This window comes from Lytechinus variegatus, chromosome 4 (genome assembly GCF_018143015.1).
Source record: "Lytechinus variegatus isolate NC3 chromosome 4, Lvar_3.0, whole genome shotgun sequence".
NCBI lineage: Eukaryota > Metazoa > Echinodermata > Echinoidea > Temnopleuroida > Toxopneustidae > Lytechinus > Lytechinus variegatus.
This window is the reverse complement of record NC_054743.1, coordinates 63,505,357-63,524,972: the sequence shown is the minus strand read 5'-3', so window position 1 is coordinate 63,524,972 and position 19,616 is coordinate 63,505,357. Positions and strand designations below refer to the sequence as shown.

General features: G+C 35.7%; 2 protein-coding genes across 2 annotated transcripts; both read right to left on the bottom strand.

The window, feature by feature from the left end:
* Positions 1-543: 543 nt before the first annotated feature.
* Positions 544-7,209, bottom strand: LOC121414496 (tripartite motif-containing protein 45-like). Its single transcript, XM_041607693.1, has 2 exons — positions 7,010-7,209; positions 544-2,583 (listed from the first exon to the last, which is right to left on the bottom strand). The coding sequence occupies exon 2, from the start codon at positions 2,568-2,570 to the stop codon at positions 711-713; it is 1,860 nt and encodes a 619-aa protein (XP_041463627.1). The 5' UTR covers positions 2,571-2,583; positions 7,010-7,209; the 3' UTR covers positions 544-710.
* A 10,136-nt stretch (positions 7,210-17,345) lies between these two features.
* On the bottom strand, positions 17,346-19,241 carry LOC121414495 (protein FAM162A-like). The gene is made up of 3 exons (XM_041607692.1): positions 18,844-19,241; positions 18,263-18,380; positions 17,346-17,886 (listed from the first exon to the last, which is right to left on the bottom strand). Exons 1-3 carry the CDS (start codon positions 19,127-19,129, stop codon positions 17,694-17,696), a joined length of 597 nt encoding a protein of 198 aa, XP_041463626.1. The 5' UTR covers positions 19,130-19,241; the 3' UTR covers positions 17,346-17,693.
* Between the last annotated feature and the right edge of the window lie 375 nt (positions 19,242-19,616).

Genomic DNA, 19,616 nt, shown 5'->3' with positions numbered 1-19,616 from the left:
ACATTAAGACACTGTAAGATATACAGTTTGAATACAGAAGTATGACAGCTAAATGAATAAAACAAAATCCCACATATCATTTAGATATCGTTTCTTGTCGTCTTTAAATCTGATATTACATATGTATCAACAAAATTTCCGTCAACTTTTACATTTAATCAAAGGAATGCGTCGTTTTCTATGAATCAAATGTTTTACTTCTTGCCTAAAGGCGCGAGAACATAATCCAATGAAGCGGAAAATGATAAGGCGGCGAATTCGTGATAATTTTGTTCATTCCGTGGCCGCTGTACAAAATGATGAAATTTCAGTGGGAGGGGGGATCATCGCACTCTTCGGACGATATTTTGATCTGCAGAAGAAGGTCACGCATTCCGTTGACCAGGGTCCGAAATCAAAGAGGAACATCATCGCCCTTATGTTGCCCTGCACTCTCCTCCCAAGAAAGAGCGCTTCGCGCGTTTCGGCGCGCCCCTTCCAAAACTAATTCATGGCTATAAGCGGTTGAGATGAACATAATGAAGAGACAAATGTTTTTGATAACCACATGAAAGCCATGTCTAACCGCTGAAATTAAAATAGAGAAGAAAAAGAAACGAGTATCTATGACGTTTTCTATGGGGCGATATGTTTTCTAATGTTTATGTGCAAAAAAGGTAGATTGATAGACGAAAAAACGACAAAATTGGTCAGGAATCAGATAGATCATCTCAGGCCGAAACGGTCTTTTTGAAGATGTGCAACTGGTCAGGAGAGCAAAGGCCAAGTTCCCCTGACCTGAACTCCCGAAGATGGTACCAGGGATGTTGCGGGATCGGAATCGTCTTCTGAACCAATGACCTGATCTGGTGGAGATCCCGTGAGTACTGCTCAATGGAAACAGAGCCATTTGAATGATCTACCCAGGCAATGAGAATAGACCCATCCATGCACACGGCAGGGCTCGCATAGCGACCATCTCTGGTCACTCGGTTTTGGATGGTGCTGCTGATGGCGTCAAGAACACCAACCGTGAAATCATCGACCATTACCAGGACCCTACCCGAACGCAGAGTGAAGATCTCATGGGGTTCAAATACAAACTGAATGATATTGACTGGTTTCCCGCCGGTCTGCTTGAACACGTACAACTTCTTCGCTTTCGTGTAACTGCAGAGGATGGTGTTGTTGATGGTGTCAATCTCCAGACCACCATACCCACCAGCATCACTGCTAAGACTCTTGAAGGCTATCTCGAGCTTTGCGAAAGTCTTTGAGTAAGTGCTGATAGTATTGTGGATATCTCTGATAACAACATTCCCATTGGGGAAAAAGACAACCCGTCTAATCGGGACATCTTTAAGGCCAATGGAATGTGAGCCATTCGGAGATATTAGATAAAGACCACCAAAGCGGGATCCAGCGGCGATTCTTCCATCGGGCATAGATGTCAAGCAATTGATGCCATCCTTGACAGGAAAGTTGATAGACTTTGAGAAGCTCCATTCAGCTTCTTCAATCTTGCCTAGATCAAGCTCGTTTTGGCCTGCTTGTTGACAGCGTATGCGCTGAAAAGCCACTTTGTGGCCTTTCTTGGTTGTACCCTTGGGCTTGCTGTAATCGGGATCACCCTTAGCAAGGATCTTTTCCAGTTCCTGGCAGAGAGTGTCATGGGCAACCAGAGCCTCACCTTCCAGCGGTGCCTTGACGCCATTCCCAACCAAATTCCCCACGTCCTCAATCTGACCCATCTCTAACTTACTCTCATCTTTCATGACCTGAAGCTCTTTGGTCATTACATTCAAACGACTCTTGCATTCCTCGATGAGAATATCCCTCCTCTCTTTCAGTTGCTGAATAGATTCCTCACAGGTCTGGCTAATCTCATCGGCGAGTTGCTCCTGAATGATCTGAAGCCTTGCTTGTTGCCTCTCAATGAAGCTGATGTATTCATCTACCTTGCTTCTCTTGGCACCCATCTTGCTCTGCAACCCATGGATCTTCTCCCTCTGCTGATCTTCATGTTCCAGTCCCTCCAGAATGTTGTGGCCAGACTTGGTGTGTTCCATCATCCCGCATCGGAAGCAGACATACTTCTTACACTCGACACAGAAGCACTCCTCGACCTCCGACCGATGCTTCTTGCATTTGCGACGCTGCTTCGTCACGACCTTGCCGGAGATGATGTCTTCGACCTTAACCACGTCATGTCCGGCGAACTTGTCCCACTTGGCATGGGTCTTGTAGCAATCGACGCACATGAAGTCATCGCACTCTTGGCAGTAGGTAGCAGCCAATGCCTTGTCTTTGCAGACGGTGCATAGCTGACTTTGATTCTTGACATCATCCACCATGCCCTGGATAGGAATATTGACCTGAAGGTTGCCGACGTCGCCCCTGGGGACAGCGGTGTCCTTACGGCAAACTGGGCAGGACAACTTAACGCGGTGTTGCTGAGACGTGAAAAGCCGAGACAGACATTCCTTGCAATAGGTATGAGAGCAGGAAAGTAACTTCGGTTCCTTGTACACATTGAGGCATATTGGACATTGAAGATTTTGTGAAAGCAAGTCGTTGATTCGAGTCGCCATTCTGACGTTTCACCTGCAGAAGGTAGAGAAGATATGATAGACTGTCAAGAAAATATTCTATTTCATTATGAACCTCTTAAACGTTCTACATGTATGAACTATTTAAAGGGGTGGTTCAGGCTGAAAATATTTATATCTTAATACACAGAGTAGAATTCACTGAGCAAAACGCTGAAAATTTCATCAAATCGCTGAAAATTTCATCAAATCGGATAACAAATGATAAAGTTATTGAAGTTTAAAGTGTAGCAATATTTTGTGAAAACAGTCGTCATGAATATTCATTAGGCAAGCTGATGATGTCACATCTCCACTTTCCATTTTCTTATGTTATTAACATAAAATCATATTTTTTTCATTATTTCATACTTGTGTGAATAATATATCTCCCTTATAATGAAATAAGTTGCAGCAATAAATATCTAATGCGCTAAATCAGTTGTCAATCCAATTTTTCTAGTTCTTGGAGGAAAAAAATGAATAAACCTAATTTCATATAATAAAATACAAAAGAACAAGTGGAGATGTGACATCATCAGCCCACCTAATGAATATACATGACGACTATTTTTACAAAATATTACTAAACTTTAAAATTCAATAACTTTGCTATTTGTTTTCCGTTTTTGACGAAATATATATATATATATATATATATATATATATATATATATATATACATATATAATTACATAAGAGCATAGTAATGAAGTATTGAGGAGACACAATTTGTGGAGTTTACATTCCATATAGGGGAAGATGCTGGCATAAGATGCCATAAAATCAAGCATGTAAAAATCATAACTATGAAATTTCACCTTAGTTATATACATTCGACTTGTTTCTCGTCTTTTGGGTTTTATTCATTCCAGGATCCGATGACAGGGGTAATGATAATAAAGGGCGGATCCAGGATTTTCCGAAGAGGGGGGGGGGCACATCTTCTCGATGAAAATTTAACAAGGGAAAGAAAAGATGTTCACCTACAATTGAAGGTCATTTTGTCTGCGGAAAATTTGACAAGCAAAAAAAAGAAGATAATTTTTCACCTAAAATTGAAGGTCATTACATCCGCGGAAAATTTGACAAGCCAAAAAAATAATTGAATAAAAAAGGTCCTCACTTTCAGGGGGGGGACGGGCCGCACATGATAATTACAACGTAAAGCGCTTAGAAACAAAGAATTGAATTGAATGTATTTATTGTCCTGTGTAGGAAATTCATTTCACATCGGGTTTACAGAAATTACAAATACATATATATGCACATATACAGAATTAAATAGACTTACAATACCGTGGGATTACATACACAAAACAAAATGCCGTATACGTTATTTCAAATATAATAGAAAAAGTACAATTGCAGATATATCAATAATTGATTACTTATTCAACTACTAATTGGTTTGTGATTCCATATCCAGCCCGAATACGGGGGGGGGGGGTGGAACGAATATTGCGAGACGGTAAATTAAAAGTGAGTATTAAAAGGGGGCGGGGTTCATAGTAAAAGTGCAATTCCCCCTTCTATCTGACAACTGTACTATTAAACACATGTTGAGTGTAATAAGCACGATGGAACGTAACTATCATTGTTATTATTATTATCATTATTATTATCACCATCATCATTCAAACTTAATGTCAAATCCATCACCTTCCTTTCAAGACCAAAGATTCAAAGATTCGCCTATTTTGATCTGAAGTCGGGTTTAATTCAAGCTGCAGATTCAAAGTTTTGGTTTAACTATGGAGAGCCAATCGTGCACTCTAAAAACAAATCAGTCAAAAATGACCAGTTAATAGGGTCAGCTGGGTGAAACTGTTATTCTAGTCATATTTGACTATTTTCTAGTCATATTGTACTAGAAAAGAGTTATTTCTGACTAGAATATATGTCAGAAATATGAATATCAGTGATTGCCATATCAGTTGCTCCCAGCTGACTATACTGGTCTAGTCAATTTGACTGATTTGTTTTAAGAGTGTGACATAACTCCCTAACCTGCTAAGAGTAGAGATATATTCCAGCCAAAGATTCCAGCTCATTTGACTCTCAATGCATTTTCAATTGCCGAGGAAGTATGGGTAAGATAATTGTCTTCACCATTGACAATTGAAGCGTTGTAAAGAGCAATTAAGGTAAACATATTAAACGGATAGTCCAGGCTAGAGATATTTATATCTGAATAAAAAGAGTAAAATTCATATAGCCAAATGTTGAAAATTTGATCGAAATCAGATAACAAATAACGAAGTTAGTACATTTTTAAAGATTTGCATTATCCCGGTGAAACAGATCTAGGCATGTCTTTATAAATATTTATTAGGTGGGCTGATGATGATTGTCAACCCCCACTTGTCCTTTTGTATTATTTATGAAATTAAGTTTATTCAAAAGTTCTACCAAGAACTAAAACAATTGGATTGACAAATTACTGATTAAGTGCATAAGTTATCTATTGCCTCAACTTATTTCATTATAATGGAGACACATCATTTACACATGTATGAATAAATGAAACATTTATGATTTCATCTAATAAAATAAGAAAAAGGAAAGTGGGGATGTGACATCATCGGTCAATGAATATTCATGACGATGTGCATATAACTGTTTTCACAAAATATTGATAAACTTTAAAAGTCAATAACTTTGTTATCTGATTTTGATGAAATTTTCAGCATTTTGCTCTGTGAATTTCACCCTATTTATTTTTCAGCCCGGAAAATCCCTTAAGAAACATAACTGTAGTCAATATTTTGACACTTGACACAATGTTAGCACTGTTATAGACCCGAATCAAGTTCAGAATACTGACCAAGATGTGTATCAAAACATTATGATCACATGCAGCTTGACAGCTGAATTTGAAATTCACAACACAAAACAAAAATACATATCAATGAATGAATAAGCAAAGTTACAAATAATGAAAACAATTGCATATCACAGATAAAATATTAAATATTTACATGTATGTTATAATTGACGCTGATTGTGACATTGGTTCTGGACAGTTTTTTGGGAAATTATTTTTCAGAATATTCATTCAGAACTGAATTAAGTAAGAATGCTTCAGTGTATGAGACAAAATAAAAGTACATACCCAATGATCACATGATCATTCGTCATGACATAATCATAATTAATAATAATAATAATAATAGCCAATTTTTATAAAGCGCTTTTCCCAGAGTGGCCCAAAGCGCGTTACAGCATATTATTACCCCGGTCATTGGATTCATTTCAATCAAGCACGAAACATGCACAATTTCCACTCTCTGGGGAGCATTCCTTGCATTCATCGCAGCCACATTATGGCGCTGGCAAAATCGAACATACAATATCTTTCGCATCCTACCGGGTACGCATTTAGTACCTGGGTCGAGAGTGGCAAAGTGTAGATTAACGCCTCGCCAAAGGACGCTAGACCGCGGTGGGATTCGAACAAACGACCCTCCTTTACAAGGCGAGAGTCAGAACCACTACACCACGGCTCTTCCAATTATTGATGAAACAATAATGATATATGCACAAGTCCCTCGAAATTTTAATAAGTTCCTTGAAAAAAGTCATGAAAATGCATTGATCAGCACAGTCTAAATTGTCAGGTTAAGTATTGGTTTGCTTAGTGGCGCTGTCATTATTTTGTGACTGAAAATGTGTAATTATACTAACTATAAAAGAATGTCAACTTGTCAGTGATGACGAAAATTTCATCAAATGATTCACTGAAGTCTATACTAATTATTTAAAAATCCAAGATAATTATCATCATGGGTAAATTGTCAATTCGTCTACTGCTAAGTCGTCCACTCACCAAATTGTCTATACATTCATTTAGTCTAATGACTATGTCATTCCCCCCATCAACATTTTGTCTATCAACCATTTGGTCCAATCATCACTTTGTCTAATCACCAGTTCGTCTATGACCATTTCGTCTCATAACCAGTTGGTATATAATATCCATTTTATTTTCATTCATTTCGCCAAATCAACACTTAATTAGTCCACTTAGCCCAAATGGTTATGGACTAAATTGCTATTTGACCAATTGGTTATGACACAAAACGGTGGGTGGACGAAATGGCAATTAGAACATGTGGATAGTGGACGAACTGATATGGTATAGACCAAATGATAGCAGACGAGTTGGTAATTTGACAAATTGGCGTTGCAAGACCAAATGAAAATAAATCTCATCAACTATAGGGGTCTATATATTGTTTTCCTCATATTGTTTGCTCTTTTCACATTTTCCTTTAATTCCCGTAATAATCAAATAACTTGCTTTCTAAATCCCTTTTAAAAATTGCTCACATACGTTCATAACAATTTGTTCCACCCATGGCCATGACGAACATTAATTTAGATCAAAACAAAATATCAAGAAAACCTAAATCAGATCATTCGCGAGATTACACACTTACCAGAGATGACCGGATTCTGATTGCTGCTGATTTACATCTAAATTTCAGAATTCAAGTGGCTTTTTCGAGAAAAAAACAATCGAGAGATCTTCACGATTTTAATCATGGGTGATGTTCAGACCAATTAACCATCACAGTCACAACGAAAGAAAATGGCGGAGACGAGACGAGTAATGTCGTGCTAGAAATAGAAATGTTTTTTTTTCTTATAATCATTGAACCTGGGTTTTCCCACCAATGACGTATTTTTTCGCCATCTAATCTAAGCGTCATCCTCCAAATAAAGGAATGGAAGGAGCACGTACTCAGAGACTAAAGCGATACCAAAGGAGTATAGTATCATGGACCTATCACAAAAAGGGTATGATCATGGCCCTGTGAAGAGGGGGTGCTGGGGTATGAAGCACCCCAATAATTTCCTTAGGGATGCTGCGTGTATTACTCTCCCTAGCCGGGCAGCATCCAAGGTATTCTGGAAGATGTGTAAAAATTGAAATATTATGTAACCAAAACGACCTTCATTTTTTAGTCGTGTTCCCCTTTTTTTGCGTTTCAAATTTTCTCGGGACTAATTTAATTAGGCCTATACCTCCAGTTTGCATGTAGTGAAAACCTTTTTTTGCTTTTCCAGTTAACATCAGCACCCCCCACTAAATATTTTCCCCATGGCCCTCAGAATGATATGAATATTGTTGGGAAGAAAAGATGATGTATTTTTTTATATTCTTCGTTTCCATGTTTTACCTTTTCTTTTCTTTATTTCACTGACACCATAGAACCTTGGTTTTCCCCACCAATGACGTATAATTGCTGTGCTGTCTCCTCTTCTGATAAGAGATAACAATGTTTTGTTGACTTTTTGTTCCCTGTAGCAGCTCCCGATGTACCTTAACACCCCCCCACCCACCCAAAAAGGATAAGAGGGGAGGGGTGCATGCATTTCAAGACTGCATAACAAACCGTGGTACAGCCAAAGATATCATTTTAATTATAATTATATTCTATTATTAGATATAACGGTGCTAAAAGGTTGGTGACCCCCACCCAAAAATGAACTTTTCTAAAAGTACTCACGTTCTGCCGTATTATAGATATTCAATTGTGAAATCAGATTATAAAATCAGTGTTGTTGACTACATTTAACACTCTAAAAAAGTTTGAATAAAAAATTTGTAGAAAGGGAACAAGCATGTTTGCTGCATATCCTTTTCCCTCTTGGGTTAATGCAAGTTTAAAAGACAAGTGCGATGTCACATGTGAACAACTTTCCCTTTGATGGACTATAACCCCCCCCAAAAAAAGTTTCTTTCTGCTTTTTCTTATGCATTCTTTAAAAATCTGTATTACATGCCCTCCTATAGAAAGAGAACATGATCTACTGATAGATGTGATAAAAGAGGCAATTTAAGTGAAATATATACTAAAGTATTTATTGGTGAGAGTCGTTCACAAGTGACATCACACATCTTTGTTGCATTGCCAATGAGAGGATCTCCATAGCATCAGTGATCGCAATATTCAAATGCACGTAACTTTCTGATTATTTGTCCGATAATTCTCAAACTTTCGTTGATCTGTTTATTTGATTTTTCTGTTTTCACACAAGCTATCCTGTTCCTAAGGTTTCATTCTCCTTTAACTGTTTTTAGAGTGAGATTGCTACTCCGCCCATTTTCTTCAAAATCCAGTGCAATATGTTATTCAAATGCCTATAGTCACGTAAGAACACTATTCGCCCCATTTCGAGAGCGAACATTATCATGATTATGGAGATAATTAACGGGGTGTCGATTGCTTATAACTGCCAACTAATTCTTTACACCGGAGACATTTTATCTTGCCAATTTCATCTTTGAATAAACAAAATCGTTGTCCCTTGTGCATGGGCAGTTACATTGTGAATATCAAATGATGTCTCCTTTGTCTCTATAAGGATTTAAAGAAACTGCCACACTGCAAAAACTCAGGTGTTGATTTAACACCAGCCCGGTGATTATGTCCGCACCAGAGGATTATTAAAACAACACCAGTTTAGAATCAAACCGATGTTGTTTTAACAGGGGCGTAGATAGCGGGGGGATGGTGTGTACAATCATCCCCCCAGGTTTCTGTGGGGGAAGAAGCAAAACTATACAGTAATAAAGCAATGAATGCTAGTTAAAATCAATCAATAATAATAGCAGTAATAATCATAACGTACAGCAATGACAAACATGATCAAAATTGGACTTTTATTCAGAGTCAATCATCTTATATGCATTTACAACTTGCAAGGTTTAAGTAATAACAACTGTCTTGCGTCGTCATATACATTTAAGGATCGTTATTCAGAGTTTCACCAAGTACATTTCCTTATAATAATTATGTATTTGCAAAGGAGATAAGTTCAAAATATTTCATTACAGATTTAAGAAAGTGTCGCTTAATCACTCCCTTTCAGAGCAATTGCTTTCATAACACATTAACACTGTTCAAACGAATTAATAAGAAATTACCTATACACATACATTGACCCTTTTCCCTGCTGGCCATGTCCTCAACCCCTACTTTGCAAAGGAAAGGTGAAAATTTTCAGTCTCTAAGGAGCGAATTAGTAAATGAATGATTTTGGAATTAAATAATCCTTTACTTTTAAGGACTGTTTTGCATAACTATATTGGGTGAAAATAAACGTCTTCCAGTTTCAAGAAGAAGTAAGTCGAGGCGCAATGTATTTTGGAATTACTTATACCAGTGATTTCTGTACGTGCGCAGTCTTCTAGGTTTGAAGGTTATAAACTGTTACATTTCCTTACCTATGTTTTTATCATAATCATCATAACAAGGTACATAATAAGAAATGAATCGAAATTATGACAAGTTACTATCTATACAGTTTACTTCCGACAACCCGGTGAGGTTTATTTCATTTCCATACTTAATTCAATCAAGCCTTTGTAATCATGGTAATTTTAAACAGAGTGTGCTTATCATTTTAGTGTCCGCATATCTGCACGTGGATAAGAAATATAATGTTGAGCTTTTTTTATTTTAGCACTATTACTATAATTGTAATTGATATTTTTTTAGTTATTTGGCTGTTTATTTGTTTATTCCTTTAGTTGTTGATTCATTCGTTTGATCATTAACAATATCGCTACTTTTAAAAGAGTATACTACTATACTAGTAAAATAAGGAATACTAGTTATTCCAGATCATGTTTAGCCATGTTAGCAGGACTGTCATGACCAAGATGATAACTATAGACATCCGACAAATGACATTTCTCTTATGATCATCTTTACTCATTGTCATTAATCAAACAAAAGATTACTGCCATGAAAAATGTGCAAGGAAGTTTGTTTATTACTGGATGCCCTGTTTATTGCTGAAAGCAAAGTGATTAAAAGACACACGAGATAATCCATGAGGCAGATCGTGTTACTTTGTTATCTTTAACTCGTCTGCTTTGGCCCATGATATTTTGTTTTTATCGAGTACGTTATCTCCTTCATCCTTTAGATTCATATATTAATTATATATATATAAAGTATGACCCAGCTAGGGATCATCCCCCCAGGTCTAAGGACCTGTCTACGCCACTGTGTTTTAATACTTCTTGGTATTGTATAAATACCTATATATCTGGTGTTAGACCAAAACCAAACTGGAGTAGTTTAACGCTTCTCTGGTGTGGACATATATAGATTCCGGGCTGGTGTTGAATTAACACCGGTGTTTTTGCAGTGCACCTCCGTGTACAGTAATCACCCCTTGTGAATAAAAAAAATAATGTTTTGAGATTGTGTGTACTAAAAGATCACCTCCACATATATCTCTGTTTGGGTCACACATTATTTCATGTGTTAAGGAGAAAAGCGAAATGCCCGATCTCAATAACCACCCGAGTTGAAATGTTCGACCACTTAATATATCTTATATTTGGGGATTTGAATATTTTTTTTCTTCCCTCTATTACGATAAGCAGGAAGAAAGTGGTTTTATTTTCGTTCGTTGCACTTCGAAATCTGAAAATGATTTTGATGGCTAAGTTATCTGGCTCAACGATTGGAAAATTATTTCCTATCAAAGTACATTGTACATCTTTTTTTTCAGTTGTTATTGAAATAAAAAGAAACAAAAAGTTTATTGATTTCTTAACATTTTCGACTATCAGTGATTCAGAAATAGCTCAAACCAAATTTTAGATTTTTTAGTAGTCATTGAAATAACAAAATTACCGATGCAAGATCAATAAAACATTAAAAACTAAATGGAAACGGGGGTCAACTTTAATTCACAAACTCTGACAAAATCACAAAGGAAAACAGTTTTAAAATCTATCTTGAAGACTTTATTTTAATTTCATAGTATTATTTACATGTATGCTTTAAATTGGCAACACTTGAACTAAAAGAAGCCAAATAACATAAGGTAAATACTTAAGAGGGTATATAGGGACGGTGTTATTGAAAAGCAGTGTTTGTATTACAAATTCTTAACTTAATTTAATTGTATAGCGCCATCAGTTGCTCGAAGACAAAGATCATTACTATGGCATTCATTATGGTTTACACAGTAAAAGTGCCGTTTGAAAATTCATACAATGCTCTCTTTAAAATCTTAAACAACAAAGTTCAATATCTGATAATCTTCAATAATTTAAGCAATAATGGATGTTTAAACAAATTCTGTATAGTTCATATAGTATTAAGCAACATTTTATGGCATCGGCTACCCATAGTAAAACCACAACTTGCAGAGTAATTAAACCAGATTTTTTTAAAGTGAGCAAAAAAAGTAGCCCCTGAAAGTTGTTTTATGAAGTTATCCACTGTCATCCCTTCTTTCTTCTCTCCCCCTCTCTCTCTCCCCCCATTCTCTTTTGATCATGTGACTGCACCTCTGCCCCTCATACATTTATGTAGATTTCAAGTAATGTAACCACAAATAGAACAGGAGTACTATGGCAGGGTGCGCTGAGAGAACAGTTTTCAGAACTGAAGTGGCTTCTTTGGGTAAATAAACCTATTATTATTAGTAAGTAGATGTTTGGTCCTTACCAAAGTTGAAGTTCTGTCAACACTAGTATTAATGAATATAACTTTGATGATCACATAAAAATAATATCCCAGTTGGATTGTCTTTTCCTATAACAAGTTTAAAGGTGACAAGGTTCATACAATTAAAGAGCGATCCCTTGAAATTACTGGTGTACAAAAAAAACTTAAAACATGAGATAAGAATATAATAAACAGTCTGAAATAAAGCAATGAAAACTAAAGAGTTCAATAGAGAAAAGAAGATAAATGAGGGAAGTACTAACATGTCTAAAATAGGGGGGTAAAATGCTTTCACATTATGATTGAATCAACTACACAAAAGTAACTGACGGTATTTAAAAAGAATATCCCGAAATCTATATTCCTCTGTTATTATTAAGCTGTCTAAAAACACATGTGAATTTTTTCAAAATCACACTGAAATATGAACGTTTCATAATTTCAAGGTAATTCTAAAGTGTATATCATCCATTTAATTTGATCTTTTGCCAACATGTGTATATCATAATAGTCTACAGCCAATTTTTTGGACCCTGTACTTTGTTAATGACAATTTGTGCTGAAAGGAAAACAGCCTGCTTAAAAGAGTATGTTTGGTCAGACTACATAAACTGCACATAAATTTGTTTCATGTTTCCCAATGGACATGTGCCCATATTAAAAAAAAAAAACTGATTTACTTTTAAAGCTACATGCACATGTAAAGTCTGCAAGCACATTAATACTCATATTTGACACTTCAACTAATCGCATACATTCGTAATTCCGAAGCTTCGTTATTACGAAGGTTCGGATATTCTGAACGTTCGTTAGTCAAAAAAACGAAATGAGGTTAATAATTCATAAGATTCGTTTGTCCGAAAACGAAATGATTAAGGAACCTTATTTCGTTTTCGGACTAACGAACCTTCGAAACAACAAACCTTATTTCGTTTTCGGATTAACGAACCTTCGGAACAATGAACCTTATTTCGTTTTCGGATTAAAGAACCTTCGGAACAATGAACCTTATTTTGTTTTCGGATTAACGAACCTTCGGAACATCGAACCTTATTTTGTTTTCGGATTATCGAACCTTCAGAATAACGCCACAAGTGTTCGGATAAACAAACCCTTTTACGTTTTTGGATTAACGAACATCGAGGTATAGGCAAATTAGGTGCTTTGGAATTACGAACCTTCGGAATTTCGAACCTTCAGAATTACAAAGTGTAACCTAAACTAATAACAGGTCTGGAGTGAAGACCAGACTCCAGAGACTCTGTCTGTGTCAAATAAGATAGAGAGCCAGCCACAGATATTGAATCTAGTTTCACTCATTCAGACTCTGTATCATGCACTAGGTGAATTGCAAAAACCAAGGGTCTGTGCCAGCAGACTACATGTAGTGTCAATCAATCAAATGCTGCAACAATATGGGATCATACATTAGTTAAAGGTAATGGGCTGTTTTAAGAATAAGGCCCATTAAAAACAAAAACAAAAACCCCTCAGATTAGTGGACCACTAATTTGTTGTCAGCTACATGTAATGACAAAAACAAGGTCCTCTAAGAAAAAAAATGAATAGATTTAATCCAGTCTGCATGCATTATTTCATTGCTCTGTCTGGAAAACCTCCAGCATATCCATTTGGTATTCAAGAACAAGGTATTGCAAAATACTTTGGGAGCACAGATGTCTGTTTGACCTAGGAGAATTTGACTTTAGAAGAGGTATATCTATATGTTCTGTATTTAAAAAAATGTTTTGACGTGGGAAAAAATTACACTTAATATGAAGGTTGACTTTAGTCATGTTCATAACGTAGAATGAACTATGTACATGTATGAATATTTACTCGCCTTGTACCACACTGGCGTTGTAGCAAATGTTAATACCAGGCTTTTTTTCTGCTGAAGTAGCTGAACTGTGTCGCACCATGCCCTAACAAGTCTTAACCTTTCATTTATGTGAAGGCGACTGAATGTTTACATGTTTTAATGCTTGCACATATATGTTTGCATAATGATCAGTCTGTTTATTTAAAAATTCACAAAACTGAATGTGACTGCACATGATAATTGTTTTATTATACAGTCTAATTCTATTTCAATATAACAGTTTGGTTCAGACTTTAGAGTGCTTCCAAAGTTGAATCATAAAATGAAAATGTGAAAATTTCCATCAATAAAAAAAGCAGAGCCTAAATACACTATAAAAAAGGTTGGCATCAGTAGGGTCACATTCTATATGTGTTAAAAATCTTTTCCATATAATTGCTGAAAGGATCCAAAAATGTAAAAATTTGCAAAAAAGAACATTCCCAGTTAGACTCTTTGAAATATTGACCCTGCATTAGTTACCTCCTTGAAATGTGTGTGAAACGTCTGATTAAGTCGGACTTATTAGGCCTTGTTGATCTACTAGACATATGTTTACATGCGTTTTTTTTTATTCTGAATTTTTTTCTGAAAAACAGAAAATGGTCCCTATTGAGATTCAAAAGTAATGTTTCCCTGACTCCATGAAAATATGACAAGTGGTGCCTGACATGGCAGTAAATAATGTATGCTAACTGGAAGAAAACATTTGTGATACATCAGCAAATATACTAATAATGCCATGTTTTACTGAGTATATTGACTGAAAAGACTTTGTGGGTACTGAAATTTAGTGGTGAGAGATCCAGTAAAGTATCTTGGCAATATTGTACACAATGCAATGGCACTCACATGTCCTCATACTGGCAATTAATGTCTTTTGGGGATATTTGTTCAATCAAACATTTTTGACATAATTAAAATAAATTCAACAGTACTGAAATTCAAACAGTGTGACTAACTTTTTTTTAAGATTGTGACCAATAGAAGTGATTGCTCATAAAATCCTTTAATGGCACTTCATCTCGGGTTAAAAACAATCTATTTAATTCCACATAATGTCATACTTGCAAAGGTACAAGTAACAAAAAAAATCATCATCATCATTTAATATTATAAAAATGTGATACTGCTGGTAAAAAACAATATGGTAAGATTGTCATATAGGCCTGCATGTCATTTTTTTAAAACGTCTTAAATACATTCCATTGTCCAATTTAATAAATAGCAGCAATATTTGGTAAAAAAATCACAGAAAGTTAAAATTTTGAACCACAAGATCAACTTTCTGTGGCATAGCATGTTTAAATATATGATTTTGAGAAATAAAAAAGGTGCTGTTAATGAAGAATGACTTATCTTTTATGCCATTATTACGATCATTGTACTGTTATTATATTCTTTGGGGTGGTCAAGGGACATAATGAAGTTACACAATCTTTTTATCAAAAAGGCACATGACAAAGAACTACACCTCAAAGTGGCAAGCAAAGCCATTGTAATCTAAATTAGACCCTCTACAAGTTTGATAAAATCATGATATAAAATTTCACACATCAAGTGATTCAAACAATTATATCAAAAATAAAAAAAAGAAGCAGGTTTTTCACTTTGGATTGGTGACTATGTATTTATAACATGTTAGGAGCCAAGGATACCACTTACATGCAGTCCAAAAATAGTGTACATAAACAACTGGCAAAATAATCTAGGATTGCCCCATTTCCACTAAAAAGGATGTTTATATTATTTATTATTATATTATAGGCCTAAATTGAAAAGTTTACTGAAGAAATCTATTTTTTTTCAGTCTTGACCAATGTCATCTACTCAACAAAGATTGTGGGTGTAAATCATTTAATGTGGCAGCATTCATTGGAGGTCATGAATTGGATTCAGTTCAGTTTAATCCTGGGTAAAGTTATCCGGGATTATGCTACATTTACAGAGGGTGTTTCTAAAAGCAGGTTTTAAACACTGGGACAGACTAGATCTATCCTGGAATATATTCATGCTAATATAGCCAAGTTGACTTCTCAGTTAAATTTGATCACATTGGTCACTAACAAGCCACCTTTAAAAAAAAATCCACTTACATGTACATCTTTCAATGAAGAGTTATGCTTTTCGGAAGTATGTACATGTACAGGTATAAAGCTACATCTTTCTTTGGTAAGTTTGCTTGGGTTAAAAAAAAAAAAATCTTGTCACAGATTTTCACTAACAAATTTGTTCTCAATCAGCAAGGCACAAGGTTTTCAGTGTCTTTAAAGGTCAAGTCCACCTCAGAAAAATCTTGATTTGAATCAATAGAGAAAAATTAGACAAGCACAATGCTGAAAATTTCATAAAAATCGGATGTAAAATAAGAAAGTTACGACATTTCAAAGTTTCGCTTATTTTTAACAAAATAGTAATATGAACGAGCCAGTTACATTCAAATGAGAGAGTTGATGTCACTCACTCACTTTTTCTTTTGTTCTTTATTGTTTCAATTATACAATATTTCAATTTTTTACAAATTTGACGATTAGGACCTCCTTGCCTGAAGCACAAAATGTTAAAATAATGGAATTCCACAAGTTCAGGGAGGAATGAAACTTCATCTCATTGACAATTACAAGAAAATCAAAATATTTCATATAATAAAATACAAAAGAAATAGTGAGTGAGTGATGTCATCAGTTTCCTCATTTGCACACCGACCGAGATGTGCATATAACTGTTTTGTGAAATGAGGCGAAACCTAAAAATGTCATGGCTTTCTTATTTTACATCCGATTTTGATGAAATTTTCAGTGTTATGCTTGTTGAATATTTCTCTTTTTATTCAAATCAAGTTTTTGTTGAGGTATGAGAAAATCTCTGACAAGTTTATTCAGGACACACTGTCACGCTTCCTTTGTGTAACAAATAATTAACTTTTGTCTGATACAATACATGCAAGAGAACTCTGAAGAGGAAGACACTCATTAGACCATTTCATTATGTAATTAAAAATGATGTCAATTTCACAATTACAGTGTATAATACTACAATGTTGAAAAAGGGCTCAGCTGCCAACCAAAATAATTTTTTTCATGGTAGTTTACATACATGTAATGGCACATTTTGCAATAATTGTAAATCCGTAAAAACCGACACCCAGGCTTCAGAGAAGCTATAGAAAGAAAACCAGCAAAAAATGTAAATGAAAAACAACAAAGTGCAAGAAATACTGTATTAAAGTGTAATTGTCATTATGCAATCGCTGCATGTGGCCCCTATCTTTGTTTGCAATAAACCACGACCTCGGCTTGAAGACAAGCCAAGCAATAGTAGAATTTTGACACCAATGTAGGATTAGTAGCTTGCTTACATCTAAAAATCATCAAATTTCAGATTAAAAATCAAAGGATATTGACAACTTATTTCAGATTAATTTAATGATTCTGTAAACAGCTGCCAAATCATGATTTGCCTGCCCTTTATTAAGTGGAATACTATAAAAGCATTGCCCAGGGCATGGGGTAAGACTGCACCTCCTTCTGAAATCTGATGCTAACTGATGGCCTTTTGTGACGCTTGTTAATCAGATCAAACTTTCAGGATTTTCTTTCTTTGTAATATTTTATGAAGTGGAAATTTAGCCATTTATGCAGTGTTCTGGAAAGAGGCGCCCTTTTCCCCCTGGTTACGTCACTTCAAATAAAGGTAAAAGCATTTCATCTTTTGCTCATAACTGGGCAAGACTAAGAGCTCTTGAACCTTTTGGGCAGTTTTAAACAGAAGTCAACCTACTCAGTCTTTGTTCTCTTGCAGTTTGTAGTGTTGCGGGTGTCGACGCATGTTGTGGTCCGCTAAGGTTTCACCCGTGCCTGCTCTTCGATGGCCTCGATAGATCATGAGCCCGCAGCCAAACATGGTCAGGAATCCGATGAAGATGTTGGTATACACACGGAACTTGTTCCTTGTGGAATTCAACAGGTGAACACTGTGAAAAAAAATTAAAGGGAGGTTTATGAGCATTAAAAGATTTTCATCACTACAAATATTGAAAAATTGCATTAAATTGAGCAGTCTAGTTTCCAGATCTATCACTGTTTCTATCTACATTCAACTAAATAAATTGTGCCAGCATGCTGACAATCAAATGTATTAGAATTTATATTCTAAAATGACATTCACCAGAGGGATATTAAAAGTTGACCTGTGGGGCCGGAGGGGGGGGGGTAGCTGCATAGAAGTTTTTTGTGGAGCAAGAAAAAATAAGTACCAATATACACATTACAAAGCAAACATAATCCTCCTTCCTCTCCTCGAACTCTTCTTTTTCTCCATCCCATTTTTCTTTAGTAGATTATACTTACGAGACAAGTTCTGGCACTTCTCCTACATTCTTATACTTTCCAAAGTAAACGAGGAGACGCTTATCAAAACCAGATGCAACTCTAGCATTAAAGTGTTCATGCTGTTGATTGCTTGCAACTGCGATTTAAAATGAAAGAAAAAAAAGTAAAGGTCATATAATTATGAACACTAAGAGGATACAAATCAACACAAGCAAGAAATAAACAAAACAAAAACAGAATCTATTACAGACTGTAAAGTCTATATATAATTAGACTGGTCTATCAAAGTTACAATCATTGTGATTCTTTAGGCCTACATACGGTATATTTCAAATAACTTTGACAATGTCAAGTTAATCTACAAAGTTGAGTTACCTTTAAAAAGTGAAATGTATTGGGTCTTAACTCTTAAGTCAAATATGAATTATGATACATATACTTTTCAAGAAATTTGGGCAGGTCATGGGTTCATGAAATAAAATTAACACAAATTTTACATCAGCAGGGCAGTAAAATGTTATTAAAAAAAAATGAAATGAAGTTGCTTGCCAATTACCAATAGGCCTATCAGTTTAAACCCTAAACATAAAAAAAATCACCTTGCTGTACTTTCTCTGGGGTTCTGCTAGTTTTTCCGTCAACTTCAATATCTTTATTGGTTTTATCACAAAACCATCTTTTGCTATTTTGGCGAGAAGAAAGGTCACTGCCGAGCTGTCTGCCAGTGCCAGCAGCCATCTGCTTACTGCCAGTGAGACCGAGGCTATTCTTAGACATGGGCAACGATGACAGTTTTCTCAAGCTTTGGTCGGACGACATGTTGATCCCTCGTTGAAACAGTGTCATCACTGCTCTGCTGCTTCTTCGTATATGACAAACTTGCATTTTCGTTGTTGCTTTACTTCTTTCACTGAATTCCTAGAAGATTGATAAATGACGAGGCAAAAAAATTGCCAAATCTATCGTTAGTCCTCAAAATACTAAGTAAAATCAACAGTGCAGTGTCAACTGTTTTTTAATTTTGTGACTTAGATCAGATTAAGATCTTCTTTCTTTTATTAGTAAAAACTTAAGATTGACTGAAGTGACTGAGTGACAGCCAAAACAAGCATCAATATTGCTGAGAGAGCTCTAGCTCGGAGTAGGGAAACTGTCCTCGAGTCTTGACGTACTAAGGAATACAAAATTGACTTAGTTCTGGCGTTGCTTGACCTTGACCTTGAAGTTGAGTAAATCTGTCTCGCGGCAGGGCTCGTCGTCTGCTGATGACCCGGGCCTAACGAAATCATGAATGAAAATTTATCAAGATTCTGTCAAAGGCATGACCGGTTATTAGACTGTAGATCTATTTCACATTCAACAATCACATGCC